Consider the following 20,455-nt stretch of genomic DNA (forward strand, 5'->3'; position numbering starts at 1 on the left):
AAAACACTACACCAAGTCAAAGAAGCCAGATACAGGCCAGCCGCACTGGCTCACGCCTATAATCCCAGCACCGTGGGAGGCCGAGGTGGGTGGATCACTTGAGGTCAGGAATTCCAGATCAGCCTGGACAACATGGTGAAACCCCGTCTCTACTAAAAATACAAAAATTAGCCAGGCGTGGTGTCAGGCACCTATAATCCCAGCTACTTGGGAGGCTGGGGCAGGAGAATCATTTGAACTGGGGAGGCGGAGTTTGCAGTGAGCGGAGATTGTGCCACTGCTCTCCACCCTGAGAAACAGAGAGAGACTTCATCTCAAAAAAAAAAAAAAAAAAAGAGCCAGATACAAAGAGTGACATATTGTATGATTCCATTTATATGAAATATCCAGAATAGGTGAACCCAGAGGGACAGAAAGCAGATTAGTGGTTGCCAAGGGCAGGAAAAAGAAGGAAATTATTGTTCAATGGGTATATTAGTTCTGTTTGGGATAATGAAAACGTTCTGCAAATAGATGGTGGTGATGGTTGTACAACATTTTTTGTTTTGTTTGTTTTTGAGATAATCTGGCTCTGTCTCCCAGGCTGGAGTGCAGTGGTGCAATCTCGGCTCACTGCAACCTCTGCCTCCCGGGTTCAAGCTTCTCAAGTAGCTGGGAATACAAGTGCCCACCACTATGCCCAGCTAATTTTTGTATTTTTAGTAGAGACAGGGTTTTGCCATGTTGGCCAGGCTGGTCTTGAACTCCTGACTTCAAGTGATCCACGCGCCTCAGCCTCCCAAAGTGCTGGGATTACAGGCACGAGGCAGTGTGCCCAGCCTGTACAACATTGTTAATATACTTAATGTCCCTGAATTGCACACTTAAAAATGATTAAAAGGATAAATTTGTTAGGTGTATGTTGGTACGGTTAAGAAAAATGGAAGGCTACACAATAAAAAAAATTTTTTTTTTTTGAGACGGAGTCTCACTCTGTCGCCCAGGCTGGAGTGCAGTGGCGCGATCTCGGCTCACTGCAAGCTCTGCGTCCCAGGTTCACACCATTGTCCTGCCTCAGCCTCCCGAGTAGCTGGGACTACAGGCGCCTGCCACAACGCCCGGCTAATTTTTTTGTATTTTTTACTGGAGACAGGGTTTCACCCTGTTAGCCAGGATGGCCTCCATCTCCTGACCTGGTGATCCGCCACCTCAGCCTCCCAACATGCTGGGATTACGGGTGTGAGCCACCACCCCCAGCGATAAAACATTCTTATTGACTTTCAAGTGGCAAAATAATAAAGATCATGCCTTCCTTCCTCTTTACTGTGTTACAAATTGTATAATAAACATATATTATTAATTATGTGGGGCAATGTATATAACTGGCTTAAGTTTATAAAACAATGTACCAGTATCCGGTCCATTTGGCTTTATTACACTGCAGGGCCATCCAAAGCAAGAGCCTCTAGACCTCTGGGCGGTGAACAAATCTCAACTGGGGTTTCGTGCCCACCTGGATGACATCTGCTCGTCGATGTGTAGTTAACATCCTGACAGACCTTTCTGCCGCTGGATATCTGAGGGGCACAGCACAGGGCTCTCTCTGGAAGCCCCTGCTGACTGCTCGAAGACTTTCTCCCTGCTAAAACCTCTGACCAAATGCTTAATAATATCTGCTCTAGGCTGTTGAGTCTGCCACACGTTTGACATTTATTATTCCCACACCCATCCCATGAAACAAGCAGGACTTTCCATTTTACAGATGTGAAAACCAAGGCTCAAAGAGACTCAATAACCTGCCCCAGGACAAGTGACAGAACTGAGACTTCTGACTCCAAATCTTTCGCTCCCCCGCCACACCTCTTTGCCTATTTCACACCAATGGACTGTCTGGGTGACCTTGGCATAGGTTCTTCTAAGAACTGGCTCTTAACAAAAACTTCTGGCCATTATCTGACTGAATGTCACAAATAAGTGCTGTAAGAACTTGCTTAGAGCCTCTTTCCTAAACCTGGACACCAGCTCTTGCCTTGTGAATTTCTTCACCACAAAACACATGTTCCCAGGGGCCCAGGCAAAGTCTCCAAGTACCCAATCCCCTTTCTTCAGCCTTGCCCACACCCTCAGCCTTCCTGTTAATCCAGGCGACCCAGGATTACCCAGAGGTCCAGGTCCCAGTTGTTCACTTGAGCATCTGATGTGCCCCAAACACCTGTGTGAAACGCTCTCTGTCCAGGATGCGTCCATAGCGCAGGGAGACGTAGAAGGTCTGTTTCCCACTGTACCGCTGGATACGCACGAACATCTCCTGAGGCTGGTCCTTGGTTTCTGTCAGGGGAATCACATCTGCCATGGGACAGTATGTGTCCTGCCGCCAGCCCCAGAAGTTCAGATGGGCCACCCGCAGCATGGTGCCAGACTCATTCAGATACAGGATACCAACCAGTCTCCGTAAGAAATAGCTCATCCAGCACAGCATGGTCAGGGCAAAGCCCGATATCCCACTCATGAGGCACACAGTGTTGAGAGTGAGGAGGCCCTGGGAGTACCAGTAATAGCCTGGTGGCAAAGCTACCACTGTCAGGGCAGTCTGTGCTATCTTCAGTCGTGACAGGAACCCGAAGGTTCTGATGGCATCAAAACGGTAAAACATCCAGAATTTCTCAGTCTCTGCGTTTGGTAGTTTCTCCTTCGAGATGGGTGAACTGCTGCCCACCCACCTCTTAGGATCCTCCTGCCCACTGCAGCACCACAGCCCATGGAGAGGCCTTTCCCACACAGCTTTTCCCCGAAACCTAAGCACAGCTCGGAGAAGGGCAGCCTGAAAGGGAGACAGTAGACCATTTCTCTCATGGAACTCAACCACATTAATCACACGGCGAACATCTGCAAAGCACCATACTCTAAGGCTTCTGCCAATCCTGCAAGGTAACCATTATTGCCAGAGGAGGGAAGGCTAAAGCCAGATGCTATCTCATGTGGGCATCGCAACAGCTATCTAAGATAGTTATCACTATTTCCACTTTACCACTAGGGAAACTAAGCCCAGAGAGGGTAAGATGTTTACCAAAGAACACACAGTCAGTGAGTGCAGCAGAGTCCTCCTTCCACCAGGCAATTCCAAATAAATACAGGAAAGGAGGTGCGGCCGTCATTAATTCAAAACATATCTAGGGAGGACAAACTCTGGGCTGGACAATGTATCCACAAGGGGGTGTGAACATTTCCCCAAGCAGGAAACTAAATAATCAACGTCTTAGTGGGGAACTCGAGCAACAAATCTGTGAGATATTTATTCCAATAAACTTTCTAATTCTCTGTTTGATTCATACGTTATCTTGGGTGCTGGAGGGAACTGCTGCTTTCTCTTAGCCTAGTCTGGGGAAGGGGTAACAGCGGAGGAGGAGGAGGAGCGAGGCAGGGAGGCCCCAACAGGTAGCACAAGGGTATTCTTAGGTGGGTAGTGAAGCAGTAAAAGCTCTTATTCCAATTCTGGCTCCAACAGTAATTTGTGAGCAAATTACTCCACGCCCCTGAGATTCGGTTTCTTCACCTTTCAAAATGGGGACTCAGAACACAGTGAACCAGAAGATGGTTTCAGAGCCCTCAACTTAGTACCTAATGCACTGTGAGAGGTCGGCGAGTTTCAGCTATTACTACCGTGCGCATGTGACCCAAGGAGGGCAGAGAAAGCCCGGGAAAGGCGAACTGTAACCCACGCCAGAGCTTCCTCCCACGGATTCTCCGAGTCCGAAACCCGGGCGTCGGGCCTGCCCGCCCGCCCCAGCCCTGACCCCGGCCCCGACCCCGACCCCGACCCCGACGCCGACCCCAAAGAGCATCACCTCCTCAAGACTCGCCACCCGCCTCCTTACCATGGCCCCACCACCTGCTGCCGGAAGTAAATCCCACCGGCCCCCGGAACCTCTAAGAGCTCATGCTCGAATGTACAAGGCGGGCGTGATCTGCGTTGCACCCTGGGAGTTGCGGTCCAGGAATCGTGGCTGGCGCTACTCCCAGGCGACGTGGGAACGGAGTCCCGTCCTCTTCCCGACGTGCCCTGCGGCTCGGGGGCCGAACCAGGAAGTTCCGGGCCGAGTTCCTGGTGCCCACGAGTCTTGTAAGGTGCGGCTAGAAACTGGGGACATGGCAGCGCCTGGCCCAGCGCTCTGCCTCTTCGACGTGGATGGGACCCTCACCGCCCCGCGGCAGGTAAGTGGCGGCCGGCGGGCTGGTGGCAGCCGACGCGGAGCCCGTGCTGTTCCCATTTGGGGCTATCGACCACCCAGGGTAGGCGCCAAGGGGTGGCTAAGGACTGCCTACGTCCTCACGGGGGCTGAACCCTATTCTGGGTGCCCTGGAGGAATGAGAGGGAGGCCGTAACCAGCTCTTCAAGAGCTCTGGTGCTTGGAAAGATGAGACGGGGCTGAAGAACTCTTAAGAGCAGGAAACTTGTGCTAGGTTGGAAAATGTAATCTGGATTCACCGCTAGTGCTCGGGACTGATAGACCCAGGATTTGAACCCGACATCAGGCCCCCTTATCAGCTGTGTGCCTACCCCAATCCTGTAACCAATGGGCTGTGCCGTGAATCATGATATTAAAAACAGGTTTCCAGGTCAAACCGACCTAGTTGGAGTCTCATCTTCACCTCTTGACATCTGTGTGACCTTGAGCGAGTCATTAACCTCTCTGAGCCTCAACATCTACAGCTTTAAATGGGGATATTACCTGTTCCATATGGTGTCTATGAGGATCAAATGAGATTGTGTAAGTTCTTGAAAGTATGTTGCACACGACAAACTAGGCCACAATAAATAGTAGCCACCTCCACCACACCCATCTCCAGCCCCTGCAATGGACTAGGGAGATGGAGGAGCCCTAGGTTATTACAGGCTGCCCGCTGAGAGCCTCTTTGGGCCCTTGGAAACTTGCTTTCCACTTTCAGATTTTGCTGTTACAGGCACAGATAAGTTTCAGTTACGATCAGCCTTGAGGTGAGGCTCTCCTGTCCCCTTTTCAGAAATTGGCCACTGAACACTGGCCATTTCAACTTGAGACTGGACCCCAATGGTCTCACTATCCTCAACTTCTACCCTCACCCCTCGTAGTTTTCGCTTGGTGGTAACAATGGTGTGCTCCAGAAGTCCACGTCAAATGCGTGTGACCTTAACGTATCATTTTGCCCTTCTCAGCCACAGGTTTGATCTACCTAGTGATGACACTCAACTCCCAAGTTCTTCAAAGGTTTTTTCTGATTCTGAAATTCAGTGATCACACACTTGGGGTTGTTAAAAGCCCATAGTGGTCTAAAACTCCGGTCCCCAATTCATTTTTTGTAAAGGGCCATATAGCAAATAGTTTTGTCTTTGCAGACTGTATGGTCTATAGTAACCACTCAACTTTAGTGCAAAACCAGCCATAAACCTCATATAAATACAGAGTGGCTGTGTACCAGTAAAATTTTATTTATTTATTACAGAAACAAACAGCTGCCCAATGTGATCTGTGGGCCATAGCAGTCTAGGGTTTACATTGCCACCCTTTTTCATGTTATCACTGGACCCTCTCAACCTTCCTCCATCTTTCTTCCCAGGTAGGATAGTTGTTATTACCTTTTTAAACATAACGAAACACACTGAGTGAAGAACTAACCTCCTCAGTTTCACACAGCCAACCTGGTACAAGTCTCTGGGCCTCAGGACATTGGTTCCTGTCAAGTTTGCCATTTCCTATCTGTGCTAAGGTGGAAGCTGTTCTAGTCACTGGGTATGCCATTCAGGAAAGTGCTTCTGATTTTCTAATTTTCACAGTTCTGACTCTTTTTTTTTTTTTTTTTTAAAGACAGAATCTCACTCTGTCACCAGACTGGAGTATAGTGGCACAATATCAGTTCACTGCAACCTCCACCTCCCAGGTTCAAGCAATTCTCCTGCCTCAGGCAACCGAGTAGCTGGGACTACAGGCGCGCACCACCACGCCTGGCTAATTTTTGTATTTTTAGTAGAGATGGGGTTTCACCATGTTGGCCAGGATGGTCTCTATCTCTGGACCTCATGATCCACCCGCCTCGGCCTCCCAAAGTGCTGGGATTACAGGCGTGAGCCACCGTGTTCTGACTTTTGAAGGCCACTCCTGCAATTCTAGATTTTGTCTAATAGGTCCAGATTCACTGTGAGAGTAGAAAAGATTGCACTCTATTACAAACCCTTCTGTACAATTTTAATCAGATTCATGTATTACTCTAAAAAAATTTTTTAAAGAAAAATCATTGAACTCCAAGTGTTTATATACTGAGGTTGAATTAAATGGTTTTTTGTGTTTTCTAAATTTCTAGTAACTTTTTTAAAAAGATACTCAGCCGGGCATGGTAGCTCATGCCTATAATCCCAGCACTTGGGGACGCCGAGGCGGGCGGATCACCTGAGGTCAGGAGTTGGAGACCAGCCTGGCCAACATGGTGAAACCCTGTCTCTACTAAAAATACAAAAAAATTAGCCGAGCGTGATGGCGGGTGCCTGTAATCCTGGTTACCTGGGAGGCTGAGACAGGAGAATCACTTGAACCCAGGAGGTGGAGGTTGCAATGAGCCGAGACCACACCACTGCACTCCAGCCTGGGTGACAGAGCACGACTTCGTGTCAAAAAAAAAAAAAAAGACGTTCAGTGTAAATGTACAACTAAGATTGCTCAAAGTGCTGAGTTATAAGACTTGTAAAAATACATTGTGATGTGTCTTAATGTAGGGCTGTTTTTTCATCTTAGTTGATAACTTTTTTAAAATTATCATACAGTTTGGAATTTACCATAAGATTATACCACTAAGACCACTCTTTCTAGATAAGAGCTTTGCTTTTAGAAGAGACTAAAAAATCTAGTCATCTTACTCTTTTACATTTTTGTTTTGTTTTGGGTAATTGCAATAAAATCAATTCTAAGCTTCTCCTTTTTTTTGTTTTTGTTTTTGTTTTTGTTTTTGTTTTGAGATGAAGTCTTGGCTCTGTGACCCAGGCTGGAGTGCAGTGGCACGATCTCGGCTCACTGCAACCTCTGTCTCCCAGGTTCAAGTGATTCTCCTGCCTCAGCCTCCCAAGTAGCTGGGACTACAGGCACCCACCACCGCGCCTGGCTAATTTTTGTATTTTTAATGGAGATGGGGTTTCGCCACGTTGGCCAGGCTGGTCTCGAACTCTGACCTCAGGTGATCCACCACCTCGGCCTCCTAAAGTGCTGGGATTACAGGCATGAGCCGCCATGCCTGGCCCTGAGCTTCCTCTTTAATTTCATTATGTTGTTTTGTTTTAAAATCAACAACTTAAATCCATAAATGGAGTATAGTGTAGCATTTAAAAGGAATGATGAGCTAGATCTGTGTTAGCATGAAAAGATCACCACAGCATAGTGCTGAAAAAGCAAAGTCCCTGCAGAGGACATGATTTCATTTATGTTTCAAAAATAAGACCTATTTGTATATGTGCCCATAGATGGGTATATAAATGCATAGAAAAATAGCTGGGACAGTGCACAACAGCTACTAACATATTACCTGTGTTTAAAATTTGGTAAAAATAACACTTAAGTTTATTCTGGTAAAGATGCCCCCCCCGGTTACAACTAAATATTTGAACTATGTACAGAGGTGGTAATTTAATTGGCATGTATGAAAATAAGGCTTATAGGCCTGGCTTATGCCTGTAATCTCAGCACTTTGGGAGGCCAAGGCTGGTGGATCTCCTGAACCCAGGAGTTCCAGACTGGCCTGGGCAACATGGCAAAACTTCGTCTCTACAAAATATGAAAAAAATTAGCCAGGTGTGCTGGCGCATAACTATGGTCCCAGCTACTCAGGAGGCTGAGGTAGGAGGATCACCGGAGTCCAGGGAGGTCGAGGCTGCAGTGAGCTATGACCATGCCACTGCAGTCCAGCTTGGGTGATGAGTGAGACCCTATCTCAAAAAAAATTTTTTTTTCTTTAATTTTTAAATAAGAAAAAAAGACTTGTGTACTTGTGTTACCCTTCGAGTTTTAGTCTCCTGATTATTTTGTGGCTTATGACTGTTGTATTTTCTTTCTTGAAATTTAGAAAATTACCAAAGAAATGGATGACTTCCTGCAAAAATTGAGGCAAAAGATCAAAATCGGAGTGGTAGGCGGATCGGACTTTGAGAAAGTGCAGGAGCAACTGGGAAATGACGGTAAATGATAGGTTGCTAATTACATCTGGTAAAAGATTAACTTCTTATGAGGATATTGTTGCCAAGTATCATAGGCTGCCCTAAAACCTTGTCCCCATATGGCGGACTTTCTGCTTCCTTGTTTGGGAAACATTTTCTTGGCCTTTATTTTTCCTCTGCTTTTAATCCAGTACATTTCTGGAGTTACTGATGGAGAACTGGGTACTCGGATGTGTGAGTAGATTCACCTAGAAAGGTCAGTGACTGTGTCTGTACATGGTAATCTCTCTGCCTGGAATACTTGTTGCTTGTACCCGTTCACAGCTCTTCTAGCCCCAATCAGACTGGTCTTCATATTGTCCCTCTGACAGCCCCCCTCACCTCCCCATCACTGAAACAGAATCTCCAGCACAGGACCCCAAAAAACCAGAGAGGCTTATTGACCCCTTCACTGGAGAGTCTGACTTGATAGGTCTGTGGAGCCTGGGAATCCTATTTTAGTAAGTACCTCTGAGAGATTCTAGTGTACAACCTTGCTAATATAGCGTTCTATAATTATTGTAAACTATCCGATTATATGTTTTTGAAGAGCAGGAGTGTGGGTTATTCATCTCCATAGCCCCAGGGCCTCCTGGCCTGTAAGAAATTGTAAGTGGATGCCAGGTGTGGTGTCTCACGCTTATAATCCCAGCACTTGGGGAGGCCGAGGCGTATGGATCACCTGAGGTCAGGAGTTTGAGACCAGCCTGGCCAACATGATCAAACCCCGTCTCTACTAAAAATACAAAAAATTAGCTGGGCGTGGTGACGGGCACCTGTAATCCCAGCTACTCAGGAGGCCGAGGCAGGAGAATTGCTTGAACCCAGGAGGCAGAGGTTGCAGTGAGCCAAGACCACACCATTGCACTCCAGCCTGGGCAATAAGAGCGAAACTCTGTCTTGGAAAAAAAAAAAAATTATAAGTGGAGAGGTGGATGAATTGATTGTTCTTTTAACCCCTATTGTCCCCAGAGTCCTCACATCTTGGAACCAGCTCCTCTAGAGCAAGATTTCTCACCTTCGCACTATTGATATTTTGGACCAGTTAGTTCTCCATTATGAAGGCTGTCCTGTGCATTGTAGGGTATTTAGCAACATCCCGGGCCTCTACCCACTAGATGCCCGCAGCATACACACACGCACACATACAGCTATGACAACCAGAAATGTCTCCAGACATTGCCAAATGACCTCTGTGTAAAATCACCCCTGTTTGAGAACTACTGTTCTCAAAGATGTAATATCTTACAGTCCAAATCTGTATGGACTATATTTATTGGATCACCATTACTAGAAGAGTAATCTCTGCAATCTGTTTAAAACTCTCTCTTCCACTTCCACTTCATTTTCCTGGTAGATCTCCTACTTAGAAATGCTATAAACCACATACTGGGGATCATGAAGCCCTGAAAATCCTGTTACCTGCTCATGATCGCCCTTTCTGGGTCTAGTTGTGTATTTAACCACTTGCTCAGGGAAGTTTTGCGTAGTGTAGCATAGTGTCTGCACCTGTCAGAGACATGCAACAATAGAATCAAAACTTTCACAAGCCAAAAGACCGTTTAAGGCCCACCTGTATCAGAATCACCTGGGAAGCTTATTAAAATACGAGTATGGGGTCCCCACCCAACACATAGGGGATCTGCATTTTAACAGGTATCTGAAGTTTGAGAATCCCTTCATTAAGGTTGACAACATGGATAGTTTCCAAACCAGACTGATTATAAGAATCACCGAAGAGCTTCTTTTTAAAATTTTTTATTTTTATTTTATTTATTTATTTATTTATTTATGTTTTTGAGAGAGAGTCTTGTTCTCTGATGCAGTGGCACAATCTTGGCTCACTGTAACCTCTACATCATGGGTTCAAGTGATTCTTGTGCCTTAGCCTCCCAAATAGCTGGAACTACAGGCGCCCACCAGCATGCCCGGCTAATTTTTGTATTTTTAGTAGAGACGGGGTTTTACCATGTTGGCCAGGCTGGTCTTGAACTTGCGAACTCAGATGATCCACCCACTTCGGCCTCCCAAAGTGCTGGGATTACAGGCATGAGTCACTGTGCCTGGCCACCAAAGGTCTTTTAGTGCTTTGTTTTTTGATTTTGGGGTTTTTTGTTTTGTTTTTTTTTGTTTGTTTTCTTTTTTGTTTTTTTTGACGTTAGACGGAGTCTTGCACCGTTGCCCAGGCTGGAGTGCAGTGGCACGATCTTGGCTCACTGCAACCTCTGCCTCCTGGGTTCAAGCAATTCTCCTGCCTCAGCCTCCCAAGTAGCTGGGATTACAGGCGCCCACCACCACGCCTGGCTAATTTTTTGTATTTTTAGTAGAGACGGGGGTTTCACTATGTTGGCCAGGCTGGTCTGGAACTCCTGACCTGGTAAAACCCCACCAGCCTCAGCCTTCCAAAGTGCTGGGATTACAGGCGTGAGCCACACCGCACCTGGCCCAAAGAGCTTTTTAAAAATATATTTAGCCTGTCCCTCAGCAATTCTGATTCAGGAAGCGAGAGAGCAAAGCTTGGAAATCTGCATTTTCACTCACTGCCCTGGTTGCTGCTGGGGAACCATCAGCATCATGGACGAGCATCTTCCTCTACAGACAGTCAGGCTAAAGTCAGGGACATAAGACAACCTGTCACCAAGTCCCTAATCTCCTGCCCAGTCATCATCGTTTAAATGTGTGACCAAAAAAAAGCCATTAAAAAAAATAAGGAACTTTTTTCCATACTCTTCTCTTAGTCTGTAAGATGAGATAGTCTTTCACAGTCCTTGCTGGAGTTTAGCGGTTTTATTGGTGGTCATTGTTAATCAAGGAGTAAAAACACAGGTTTTGATTCTTTGCATTCTAAGTGTTTTTTTGGTTTTGATTGTAGTGGTTGAAAAATACGATTATGTGTTTCCAGAAAATGGCTTGGTAGCATACAAAGATGGGAAACTCTTATGTAAACAGGTAGGTTCTTGAGTATCTGAATTACTATGTACTATTAAAAGTGTTTTCTAAAAGGGCATTTCACAATGAATGCCTCTAGGAAGATGAGGAACGGGTAGAAATGAATCTACTCTGTATTTTTTGTTTTGCATTTTGAACCATGTGACTATTACATATTCTAAATTGATAACTAAATTTTTATACTTTTTAAATCTAATATTTCTCTCTTTTCTTATTTTGTTTTGTTTGTTTGTTTTTGAGACGGAGTCTTGCTGTGTCACCCAGGCTGGAGCTGGAGTGCAGCGGCACGATCTCGGCTCACTACAACCTCCACTTCCCTGGTTCAAGCAATTCTTACGCCTCAGCCTCCCCCATAGCTGGGATTACAGGCACACGCCACCACACCCAGCTAATTTTTGTATTTTTAATAGAGACAGGGTTTCACCATGTTGGCCAGGCTGATCTCCAACTCCTGACCTCAAGTGATCCGCCCACCTCAGCCTCCCAGAGTGCTGGGATTACAGGCATGAGCCACCACACCCGGGCTTTTCTTCTTTTTTTAAAAAGATGGGGTCTTGCTGTGTTAACCAGGCTGGAGTGCAGTGGTGCAATCCCGGTAGCCTAGAACTCCTGGGCACAGGTGATCCTCTGCCTCAGCCTCCCAAGTAGCAGGGACTACACGCATGTGCCACCATGCCTAGCTTTAAATCTATTAATAACATTTCTATGATGATAAAACTAGAGCAGTCTGCCTCACTATAAGCATTTTTTTTTTTCTTTTTTCTTTTTTTGTGACAGGATCTCACTCTTGCCCAGGCTGGAGTGCAGTGGCTCAATCCTGGCTCACTGTAACCTCTGCCTCCTGGGTTCAAATGATTCTTCTGCCTCACCCTCCCTAGTAGCTGGGATTACAGGCATCCACCAGCACGCTCGGCTCATTTTTGTATTTTTAGTAGAGGCGGGGTTTCACCATGTTTGCCAGGCTGGTCTCGAGCTCATGACTTGAAGTCATCCACCTGCCTCAGCTTCCCAAAGTGCTGGGATTACAGGTGTGAGCTGCCATGCCTGGGCACTATAAGCATTTTTAAGAGGTACTACATAGCTCGTAGTAGTAGTAAGATCATTCTATTCAGACATAAGAGAATGCCGAAGTGGAACAAATATATTTTCTGTCAATATCTGGAGATATTTTAATTGAATAAAAGTGGCAGCAGTAAGCTCTTTGGACCTTACAGGAAGCATTGGAACAATAATGAGTACAAAAATCTTGGGTGATGAAGCAGAAAATGCTTTTGACTAAAGCCTTTCTGGCTTGCCTAATGCTTTTGACCAGAGAAATAAGAGAAGGAATTAAATAGACAGTGGGGCATGTCACCATCACTGCTACATCAGCCTACTGATTTTCAACAATCGTGGCTGAAGACTCTGGGATTGCTATGAAGCTGTTTTGAAAATGCTCCTGCTAAATCAAGTAACTCAAGTATTTTCTTCATCTAGAATATTCAAAGTCATCTGGGTGAGGCCCTAATCCAAGATTTAATCAACTACTGTCTGAGCTACATTGCGAAAATTAAACTCCCGAAGAAGAGGTGGGTTTGCTTTTAACAAAGAGGCATCACTGGAACATAGCGTAGTGTCATATGGTGGGTTAATGTGGGCATTCTCCAAATAGGATTATAAAAATCACCTAAAGAGTTTTAAAAACAAAGTCTGATATTTAGCCTGCCCCTTGGCAATTCTGATTCAGAAAGCCTGAGAGCCGAGCTTGGAAATCCACGTTTTCTCTGGCTGCCCTGGTGCTGCTGGTTCACAGCAGGGTTCGGTAGCCACCATGGGCCAGCGAATTTAAATCCGAATCCCAGCACTTAGTAAGGAATAATTGGAAACGGTCCCAAAGCCAACAGTACAAGAATGATTACGTAAATGATGGCTTATCCACATGATGGAAATTTATACAGCCATTGAAGACCATGTGCTTTCAAAGGCTGTCAGTGAGAGGAAACAGCAGTGAAGCAGCATGTACAAAAAGCAACAGAAACCCTAGATCGGGAAGTCTGAGACAGGAAGCCTTTGGGCCAGATCCACATAAAACCCAAATCTGGTTGGCCTGCAGTGTTAAAGGAAATCGGATTAATTGCCGTCATGTAAAAGTCTGATTTTATGATTGTTTTATTTATTTATGAATTTATTTTTGAGACAGAGTCTTACTCTGTGCCCCAGGCTGGAGTGCTGTGGCAGGATCTCAGCTCACTGCAACCTCCGCCTCCCAGGTTCAAGCAATTCTTCTGCCTTAGCCTCTCGAGTAGCTGGGATTATAGGCGTGCGCCACCATGCCCAGCTAATTTTTTTTATTTTTTATTTATTTATTTATTTATTTATTTATTTATTTTGTATTTTTAGTAGAGACAGCATTTCACTGTGTTGGCCAGGCTGATATCAAACTCCCGACCTCAACTGATCCACCCGCCTTGGCCTCCCAAATTGCTGGTATCAAAGGCGTGAGCCACCGTGCCCAGCCTGATTTTATGTTTTAAACATCTGGATCTGGCTTCTGTTGGCAAATCTGAGACCTGGCTACTCCGGCTCCCAGTTCCCCCCTGGCAGGTGCCACCTGAGCAGCTGCCACCTGACCCATGGACATTTGTTCCAGTCATTCACGACTGCTTCTCTCATTTTCTGACTCCCTAGGCTTTCTTTTTGTTTTTTTGTTTTGTTTTGTTTTGTTTTGTTTTGTTTTTTGAGAGAGAGGATCTCACCCTGTTGCCCAGGCTGGAGTGCAGTGGCATGATCATAGCTCACTGCAGCCTCAACCTCCTTGGCTCAAGTGATCCTCCCACCTCAGCCTCCTGAGTAGCTGGGACTACAGGCACATGCCACCATGCATGGCTAATTTTTTAATTTTTTGTAGAGATAGGGTCTTGCCATATTGTTCAGGCTAGTCTCCAACTCCTGGCCTCAAGCGATCCTCCCACTTCAGTCTCCCAAAATGTTGGGATTACAGGCATTAGCCACTGCCCCTGGCCTTCATAAATGTTTGGTTTGGGGACCTACCTTCTGCCATGGGTACAATTATCTCAGTTCCATTTTTAAAATAATACTAATAATGATGAACATAAATGCGCACAGTAAAAAGACTGGCAGGAAATAGACCCAAATGTTAACAGTGGCTGTTTCTTGATGGTGAGGTTGCAAGTGATTTCTTTGAAATCCTTCTCATTTTTACCCCCAGTTTTCAACACTTACTATGTAACACCTTAATCATCAGGGTCGGAAACATGTTTTAAGTGGCAATTCAATTTCAGGGCTGGGTGTACTTCAGAGGCTGCTTCACACTATTAGGATTCATAACCTGAGCGCCTCCTGCTCTGCATCTCCAGCCAGAGTGCAGGAATGTCCCTTAGCCCAAGAGGAGGCCTGCGTAAGACAGGCTGGACATGGACTTGGTTATTGTTGCAGCTGGGTAATGACCACATGAGGACTCATCTTATTCTGTTTACTTTTGTATGTGTTAGAAATTTTCCATGGCAAAAAGATAAAATATACAAATATCCCAGGTCAGTTCCATTTTTACTTTGGGCTGAGCGCTAAGGGAGGATTTAAAAAAAAAAAAAAAAAAAGGCATAATCCTGTCCTCAAAGAGCATATCATTTAGCGAGGGAGAGGGATGTGGAGAGCCGTAATTCCAGAATAGTAGAAGAGACCTGGTGAATCCAGGAGGCAGAACTGAGACCCACCTTGATCCACATTTGTCCACATTTACCTGTCAACACTAACTACATGCCCCACGATGGCCAGGCAGATGCTGTAAGACTTCAGAGAGCCCAGGGCAGAACTGATTGCTTAGTAAACCACCTTCAGCCTTGTTTTGGGGAAGGCTTTCTAAACTGCATCAGCTTCTCTCTGTGCCTTGGAAATGAGAAGAAGAATATGTCCTTGAGTGGGGGGGAATTAATTGAGCTCTTTTTCTGATCATTAGGACCCTTAGCCCTAGGGTCACCCGGGGCACGGTCACCAGTCCCCTAGTGCCTCAGTGCTCATACACACGTGGTAGAGGACAGGCTGGGCCTCCGCCAACTCCGGGACGGCCTGGACGTGGGATTTTTGAGAGAGATTTTTAGGCTTGCATATTTTGTTGCATCATTTGCCTCTTTCTCTGCAAGTTGAGCACAATAGGGGAGAGGATCCAGCCGATTGAGATTTTGCTGTTTTTACTTTGATGAGTATTCATTGCTTCCCAGTTTACAAAGTACCTTTACATAACTGGTACGTTTGTTCTTAACAAGGCCCTTTGGAGGTAACCAGAGCAAGTGCCATTAGCCTTTCTGTAGGTGAATAAGAGGAGGCTTGGAGAGGTGCCCTGAGCCACACAGCCTGCTAAGAGGCCACACTGATATGGAATCAGGTCATCAGCCCTGCACGTGGCATGTGGTCTCTCAGTATTTCCGATGGCCAGTGCCAGGACATCAGGTCTGTGAGATTAAAATAGTAGAAAAAGATCAGGGAAAATGTTTCATAGGGTTCCCAGGCATCAGCGTTTAGAACTGGAAGACACTTTTCACTGCATAGTTTGTCAGAGAACGCTTAAATTTCATTGGTGAGAATGATATCTAGCTTACAAGTTATCTGAACTTTTAAGAAACTGGGTGGTTTTCTTTTTTTGGTTGTGGGGTTTTTGTTTGTTTGCTTGTTTTGTTTTTTTGAGACAGAGTCTCTGTCGCCCAGACTGGAGTGCAATGGCACGCTCTCAGCTCACTGCAACCTCCGCCTCCCGGGTTCAAGCGATCCTCCTGCCTCAGCCTCTCAAGTAGCTGGGACTACAGGCATGTGCCACCATGTCCAGCTAATTTTTGTATTTTTAGTAGGGACAGGGTTTCATCATGTTGGCCAGTCTGGTCTTGACTCCTGACCTCTAGGAATCCGCCCGCCGCAGCCTCCCAAAGTGCTGGGATTACAGGTGTGAGCCAAAGAAACTGTTTTCAGACTCAAACTGGAAACAGTGGGAAAAAAAACTCTTTGTTTTTTGTTTTTTATTTTTTGTTTGTTTGTTTGTTTTTTGAGACGCAGTCTCCCTCTGTTGCCCAGGCTGTAGTGCAGGGGTATGATCTCGGTTCACTGCAGCCTCCACTGCCTGGGCTCAAGCGATCCTCCTGCCTCAGTCTCCCAAGTAGCTGGGAATACAGGCATGTGCCACCATGCCCGGCTAATTTTTGTATTTTTTGTAGAAACGGAGTTTCTCCATGTTGCCTAGGCTAGTCTCAAACTCCTGAGCTCAAGCCATCCACCCACCTTGGCCTCCCAAAGTGCTGGGGTTACAGGTGTGAGGTACCGCACCCAGCCAAAAGAACATCTTTAAACATCTTCATTTGAAGTGACTAAACTAATGTTAGCTTCTCATTTTCTGTGATCAAATCATACATTTAGGAGCTGTCTGCTACTGGGTAAATTGAATTTCCTCAGTTAATACAGAGGCTCGTTGGACAATTCTCAGTGCCTTTTTCTGTGTAGCTTTGCTTGGTACTGTCAGTCTGTTCAGAAGCTCTGTAGCAAAATAGATGTCTGGTACATGTATTTTCAAACTCTTCAGGGAACTGACTGCTGTTGCCAGTGCTGGAAATCATTTTCATAGCTCTTTATTAACCATAAAATTATCTGCCCAGTAGCAGCACTGTGCAACAGAAATAGAAAGTGAGCTATGTATAATTTTAAATTTTCTGTAGCCACATTTTGAAAGAATGAAAAGGAAGAGGTGAAATGAATTTTAATAATATATTTTATTTAGCCTGATATTTCTAAAATATGACTTTTTTTTTTTTTTTTTTTTTTTTTGTTGAGTCAGGGTCTTACTCTGTCACCCAGACTGGAGTATAGTGATGTGCTCTCAGCTCACTACAACCCCTATCTCCCAGGCTCATGGAATCCTCCTGCCTCAACCTCCTGAGTAGCTGGGATTATAGGCATGCATCACCATGCCAGGCTAATTTTTGTATTTTTTGTAGAGACAGAGTTTCGCCATGTTGTCCAGGCTCAAAATATGACCATTTTAACATAAAGTCGATATACAACATGATTGATGCAATTACATTCCTTTTTCATACTAAATCTTTCAAATCTAATCTCAATTAATATTAGCCACATTTCAAGTCTTAACAGTCACAGTAGTTCATGGCTACCATATTACACAGCACAGAGCTGAGAACATTGACCACACTAGCCTCTGCTTTTTAGAATTTCCCAAGATTTTAGGCTGTTTATCTGTGATGTTACCCAAATAAATGATGTGTTTTTGGAGAAACTCTGTCACCCTTTCATTCCCAGGGGTACTTTCATTGAATTCCGAAACGGAATGTTAAACGTGTCCCCTATTGGAAGAAGCTGCAGCCAAGAAGAACGCATTGAGTTCTACGAACTCGATAAAGTACGTCTTTCTGAAGTATCTTTGGTGAATGGCTGGGTTTATGGAAATAAGATATGTCCTGGTGTGGTGGTTCATGCCTGTAATCCCAACACTTTGGGACGCCAAAGCAGGAGGATCACTTGAGCCCAGGAGTTCAAGACCAGCCTGGGCAACATAGTGAGACCTCATCTCTACAAATAATAAAAAGAAATTAGCCGGGCGTGGTGGCACACACCTGTGGTCCTGGCTATTTGTTTGGCTGAGGTAAGAGGATCACTTGAGCCTGGGAGGTTGAAGCTGCTGTGAGCTATGATCATGCCACTGCACTCCAGCCTGGGCAACAGAGCAAGACCCCCATCTCAAAAACTAAACAAATAAATAATAAGATAATCCTACCTTTGTGGCCAGTAGTTAAAAGCGTGCTTTCTAAACTGCAATACAAGAAACAATTGGTATCTTTTTGTTTTTCTCAGAAAGAAAATATAAGACAAAAGTTTGTAGCAGATCTACGGAAAGAGTTTGCAGGAAAAGGCCTCACGTTTTCCATAGGTATTGTATATATCGCCTGTGTTCTAAACTTGGATACCCATTTCCCAGAGTTTGTTGTGGGCCAATGAGCTATTGATAATGGAGTATGTGCAGTTTTAGGTGAGCAGGAAGATGAAATGAGCAGTCCAGTCGATAGACAAAAACCAACCACTCTCTCTTCTGCATAATTAACCATAATAGGACTTACCTAGTCAAGAAACAGCTTCCAGACTGTTGGGCTTGGTTCTAAATTCTTACCCAACAGCATTCTTCCTACCTGCACTCCTCTCGTCAAAAGAGGAGCACTTTGATTACTAAAGAGTAGGAACTTCTCACACCTTTGGGCAGAAGAGAAGCACTATAGTGAACTCCGTAAGGGAGACATGGAATTGGACCCCTTAGGTAAACTAGACCGATGTTTTGGAATCATAGAATGTTTCAACAGCAAGGAACCTTAGGGGCCAATTGGGTGGCTTTTACAGATCAAGAAACTGAGGCCTAGAAAGGAGGAGAGAGTTGTCCAAGTTCACAAAGCTGTTGTTTACACAGCCAGTGTGTGAACGTTTCTGGTGTCTAATGCAGAGTTCTTCCTGCAGCATGGACATCTCAGGTTTGTCTTTTGTTAGAATATTCCTGCCAAATGCTTTGCACACTGATTTCTCTTGTCAGTGCTAATGAGTCATTGCTCAGATCCTCCTCATTTTACTAGCTTTCATAAAGGTAGAGGTTGTAGGAAAACTGGAATGGCAAAGGGATTATATTTAACAGATGAGTGGGTGGGTTTTTTGTATTCCTGAACTGTGAGATGGACATCTTTCTGACAAAGCTTTGAAAGGGTTTTTGTTGCCCATGAGCACTGCCTATAAATCACCTTCAGTGAAGTTTCTCATTTTTCCTGCAAAATATGCCAGATGCAACCTGCTTCCAGGCATTTTCCACTGAGGGTGTGTTGAAGCCCGAGACAAGCACAGCAGAATGAGGCTGGTATCAGATTTTTCATAAGCATGCTTCCTTTAAACCACATGCTTGACAGGGCACATAAATGCAAATGCATTTCTCACTCTGAGTTGGCATTCTGTGTCTCAATTTTAGACCTGTGTGAAATAATGCTGGAAAAAAACATAATGTGGAATTAATTTCTAGAACCTATCCATGAAGTAGTCTAAGTAGCAAACTAGAGTACTGAAAATCAACCTTGGCAACACACTAACTGACAAAGAGTAAATTGTTTTTTTCAGTGACATATCGTTAGCCCCTTTTTCACCTTTTGCTTTTGTGTGCCCCGTCCCCACCCGGCAGGAGGCCAGATCAGCTTTGATGTCTTTCCTGATGGATGGGACAAGAGGTATTGCCTGCGACATGTGGAAAATGACGGTTATAAGACCATTTATTTCTTTGGAGACAAAACCATGCCAGTAAGTAGAGAAGTGTTTGTGCAGCTTCATTGTTGCATTTGCGCTTGAGGGGGGAAATTAACAACTGGGCTGTTTTTCCTGTGCCTACACTTTACCAGCCCGCCCTGCTCAAACTGAGCAGTGGCTTCTGTCCTGGAGAGGGGGGTGATTGAGCCATCTTCCCCTCTAAGCTCAGACCCCCGACGCCTCTGTGGAGGCGAGGGTCACACTGCGTGTTAGTTGATCCTTTTCACCTTGGCTTTGGAATTAAACGTTGGCCACCCCATGTGCCTTCCAGAACACCAGTCCCCGGTGCCACTGTCAAGTACTCTGCGTTTCAAAGCTCTGGCTGTTTCAACCTTATTTTTCCACTGTATTCGTCCGCCTGATGCATTCATTCTAAGTTGAACACGAGGGGTCGTGAACGATGGGAGGACGGGGAATGATCTCATGAGCCTGAAAGTCAGGAGAGGGCACCAGCAACAGTGAAGAGGCCAAGTGACTCCCAGGCATCACACATGGCGGGTACTTGGAGCTGCCCCCAAGGGTTGTCAGAAATCTCGAGTCCAGGACCAAATCTAAACTGAGAACTGAGAGCAGAGCCCAGTGTTAAAGGCCAGGGCCAGCAGGAGGAATACATAGAAGAAATGCCCCCAGGTGTCCTCTCCGTGGGGCAAGGTGGATCCCCAGGAGGTCAGAGAGGCGTTGCTGCCATCAAAGGCCCAAGAGGAGGCTCAGCACCAGTTGCTCACCACCCAGCTTTGGGCCAGCTCCTTTTCTTTCTCTCTTTTTTTTTTTTTTTTTTGAGACAGAGTCTCGCTGTGTTGCCCAGGCTGGAGTGCAGTGGTGCAATCTTGGCTCACTGCAACCTCTGCCTCCCAGGTTCAAGCAATTCTTGTGCCTCAGCCCCCTGAGTAGCTGATATTACGGGCATGCACCACCACACCTGGCTAATTTTTGTGTTTTTAGTAGAGATGGAGTTTTACCATGTTGGCCAGGCTGGTCTCAAAACCCTAGGCT

The 20,455-nt window shown here is 45.5% G+C and overlaps 2 protein-coding genes across 3 annotated transcripts in view; one reads left to right on the forward strand and one right to left on the reverse strand.

Moving 5' to 3' along the window:
- Positions 1-1,670: 1,670 nt before the first annotated feature.
- TMEM186 (transmembrane protein 186) lies at positions 1,671-3,943 on the reverse strand. 2 transcript variants are annotated; one of them, XM_054455210.2, is made up of 2 exons: positions 3,855-3,943; positions 1,671-2,800 (listed from the first exon to the last, which is right to left on the reverse strand). In XM_054455210.2, exons 1-2 carry the CDS (start codon positions 3,855-3,857, stop codon positions 2,162-2,164), a joined length of 642 nt encoding a protein of 213 aa, XP_054311185.1. In that variant the 5' UTR covers positions 3,858-3,943; the 3' UTR covers positions 1,671-2,161. The 2 variants fall into 2 exon arrangements, with proteins under 2 accessions (XP_054311185.1, XP_063510716.1); XM_063654646.1 differs by having other exon boundaries at positions 3,825-3,886.
- An 85-nt stretch (positions 3,944-4,028) lies between these two features.
- PMM2 (phosphomannomutase 2) overlaps positions 4,029-20,455 on the forward strand; it is a 51,518-nt gene continuing 35,091 nt past the window's right edge. Inside the window, exons 1-7 of the mRNA XM_054455207.2 lie at positions 4,029-4,191; positions 8,062-8,173; positions 11,064-11,140; positions 12,617-12,708; positions 17,435-17,534; positions 17,987-18,062; positions 19,341-19,456. Coding sequence (XP_054311182.1) covers positions 4,126-4,191; positions 8,062-8,173; positions 11,064-11,140; positions 12,617-12,708; positions 17,435-17,534; positions 17,987-18,062; positions 19,341-19,456 — 639 coding nt within the window. The 5' untranslated portion in view covers positions 4,029-4,125. The remainder of the gene's footprint in view (positions 4,192-8,061; positions 8,174-11,063; positions 11,141-12,616; positions 12,709-17,434; positions 17,535-17,986; positions 18,063-19,340; positions 19,457-20,455) is intronic.

Source organism: Pongo pygmaeus, chromosome 18 (genome assembly GCF_028885625.2).
Source record: "Pongo pygmaeus isolate AG05252 chromosome 18, NHGRI_mPonPyg2-v2.0_pri, whole genome shotgun sequence".
In the NCBI taxonomy this organism is placed as follows: domain Eukaryota; kingdom Metazoa; phylum Chordata; class Mammalia; order Primates; family Hominidae; genus Pongo; species Pongo pygmaeus.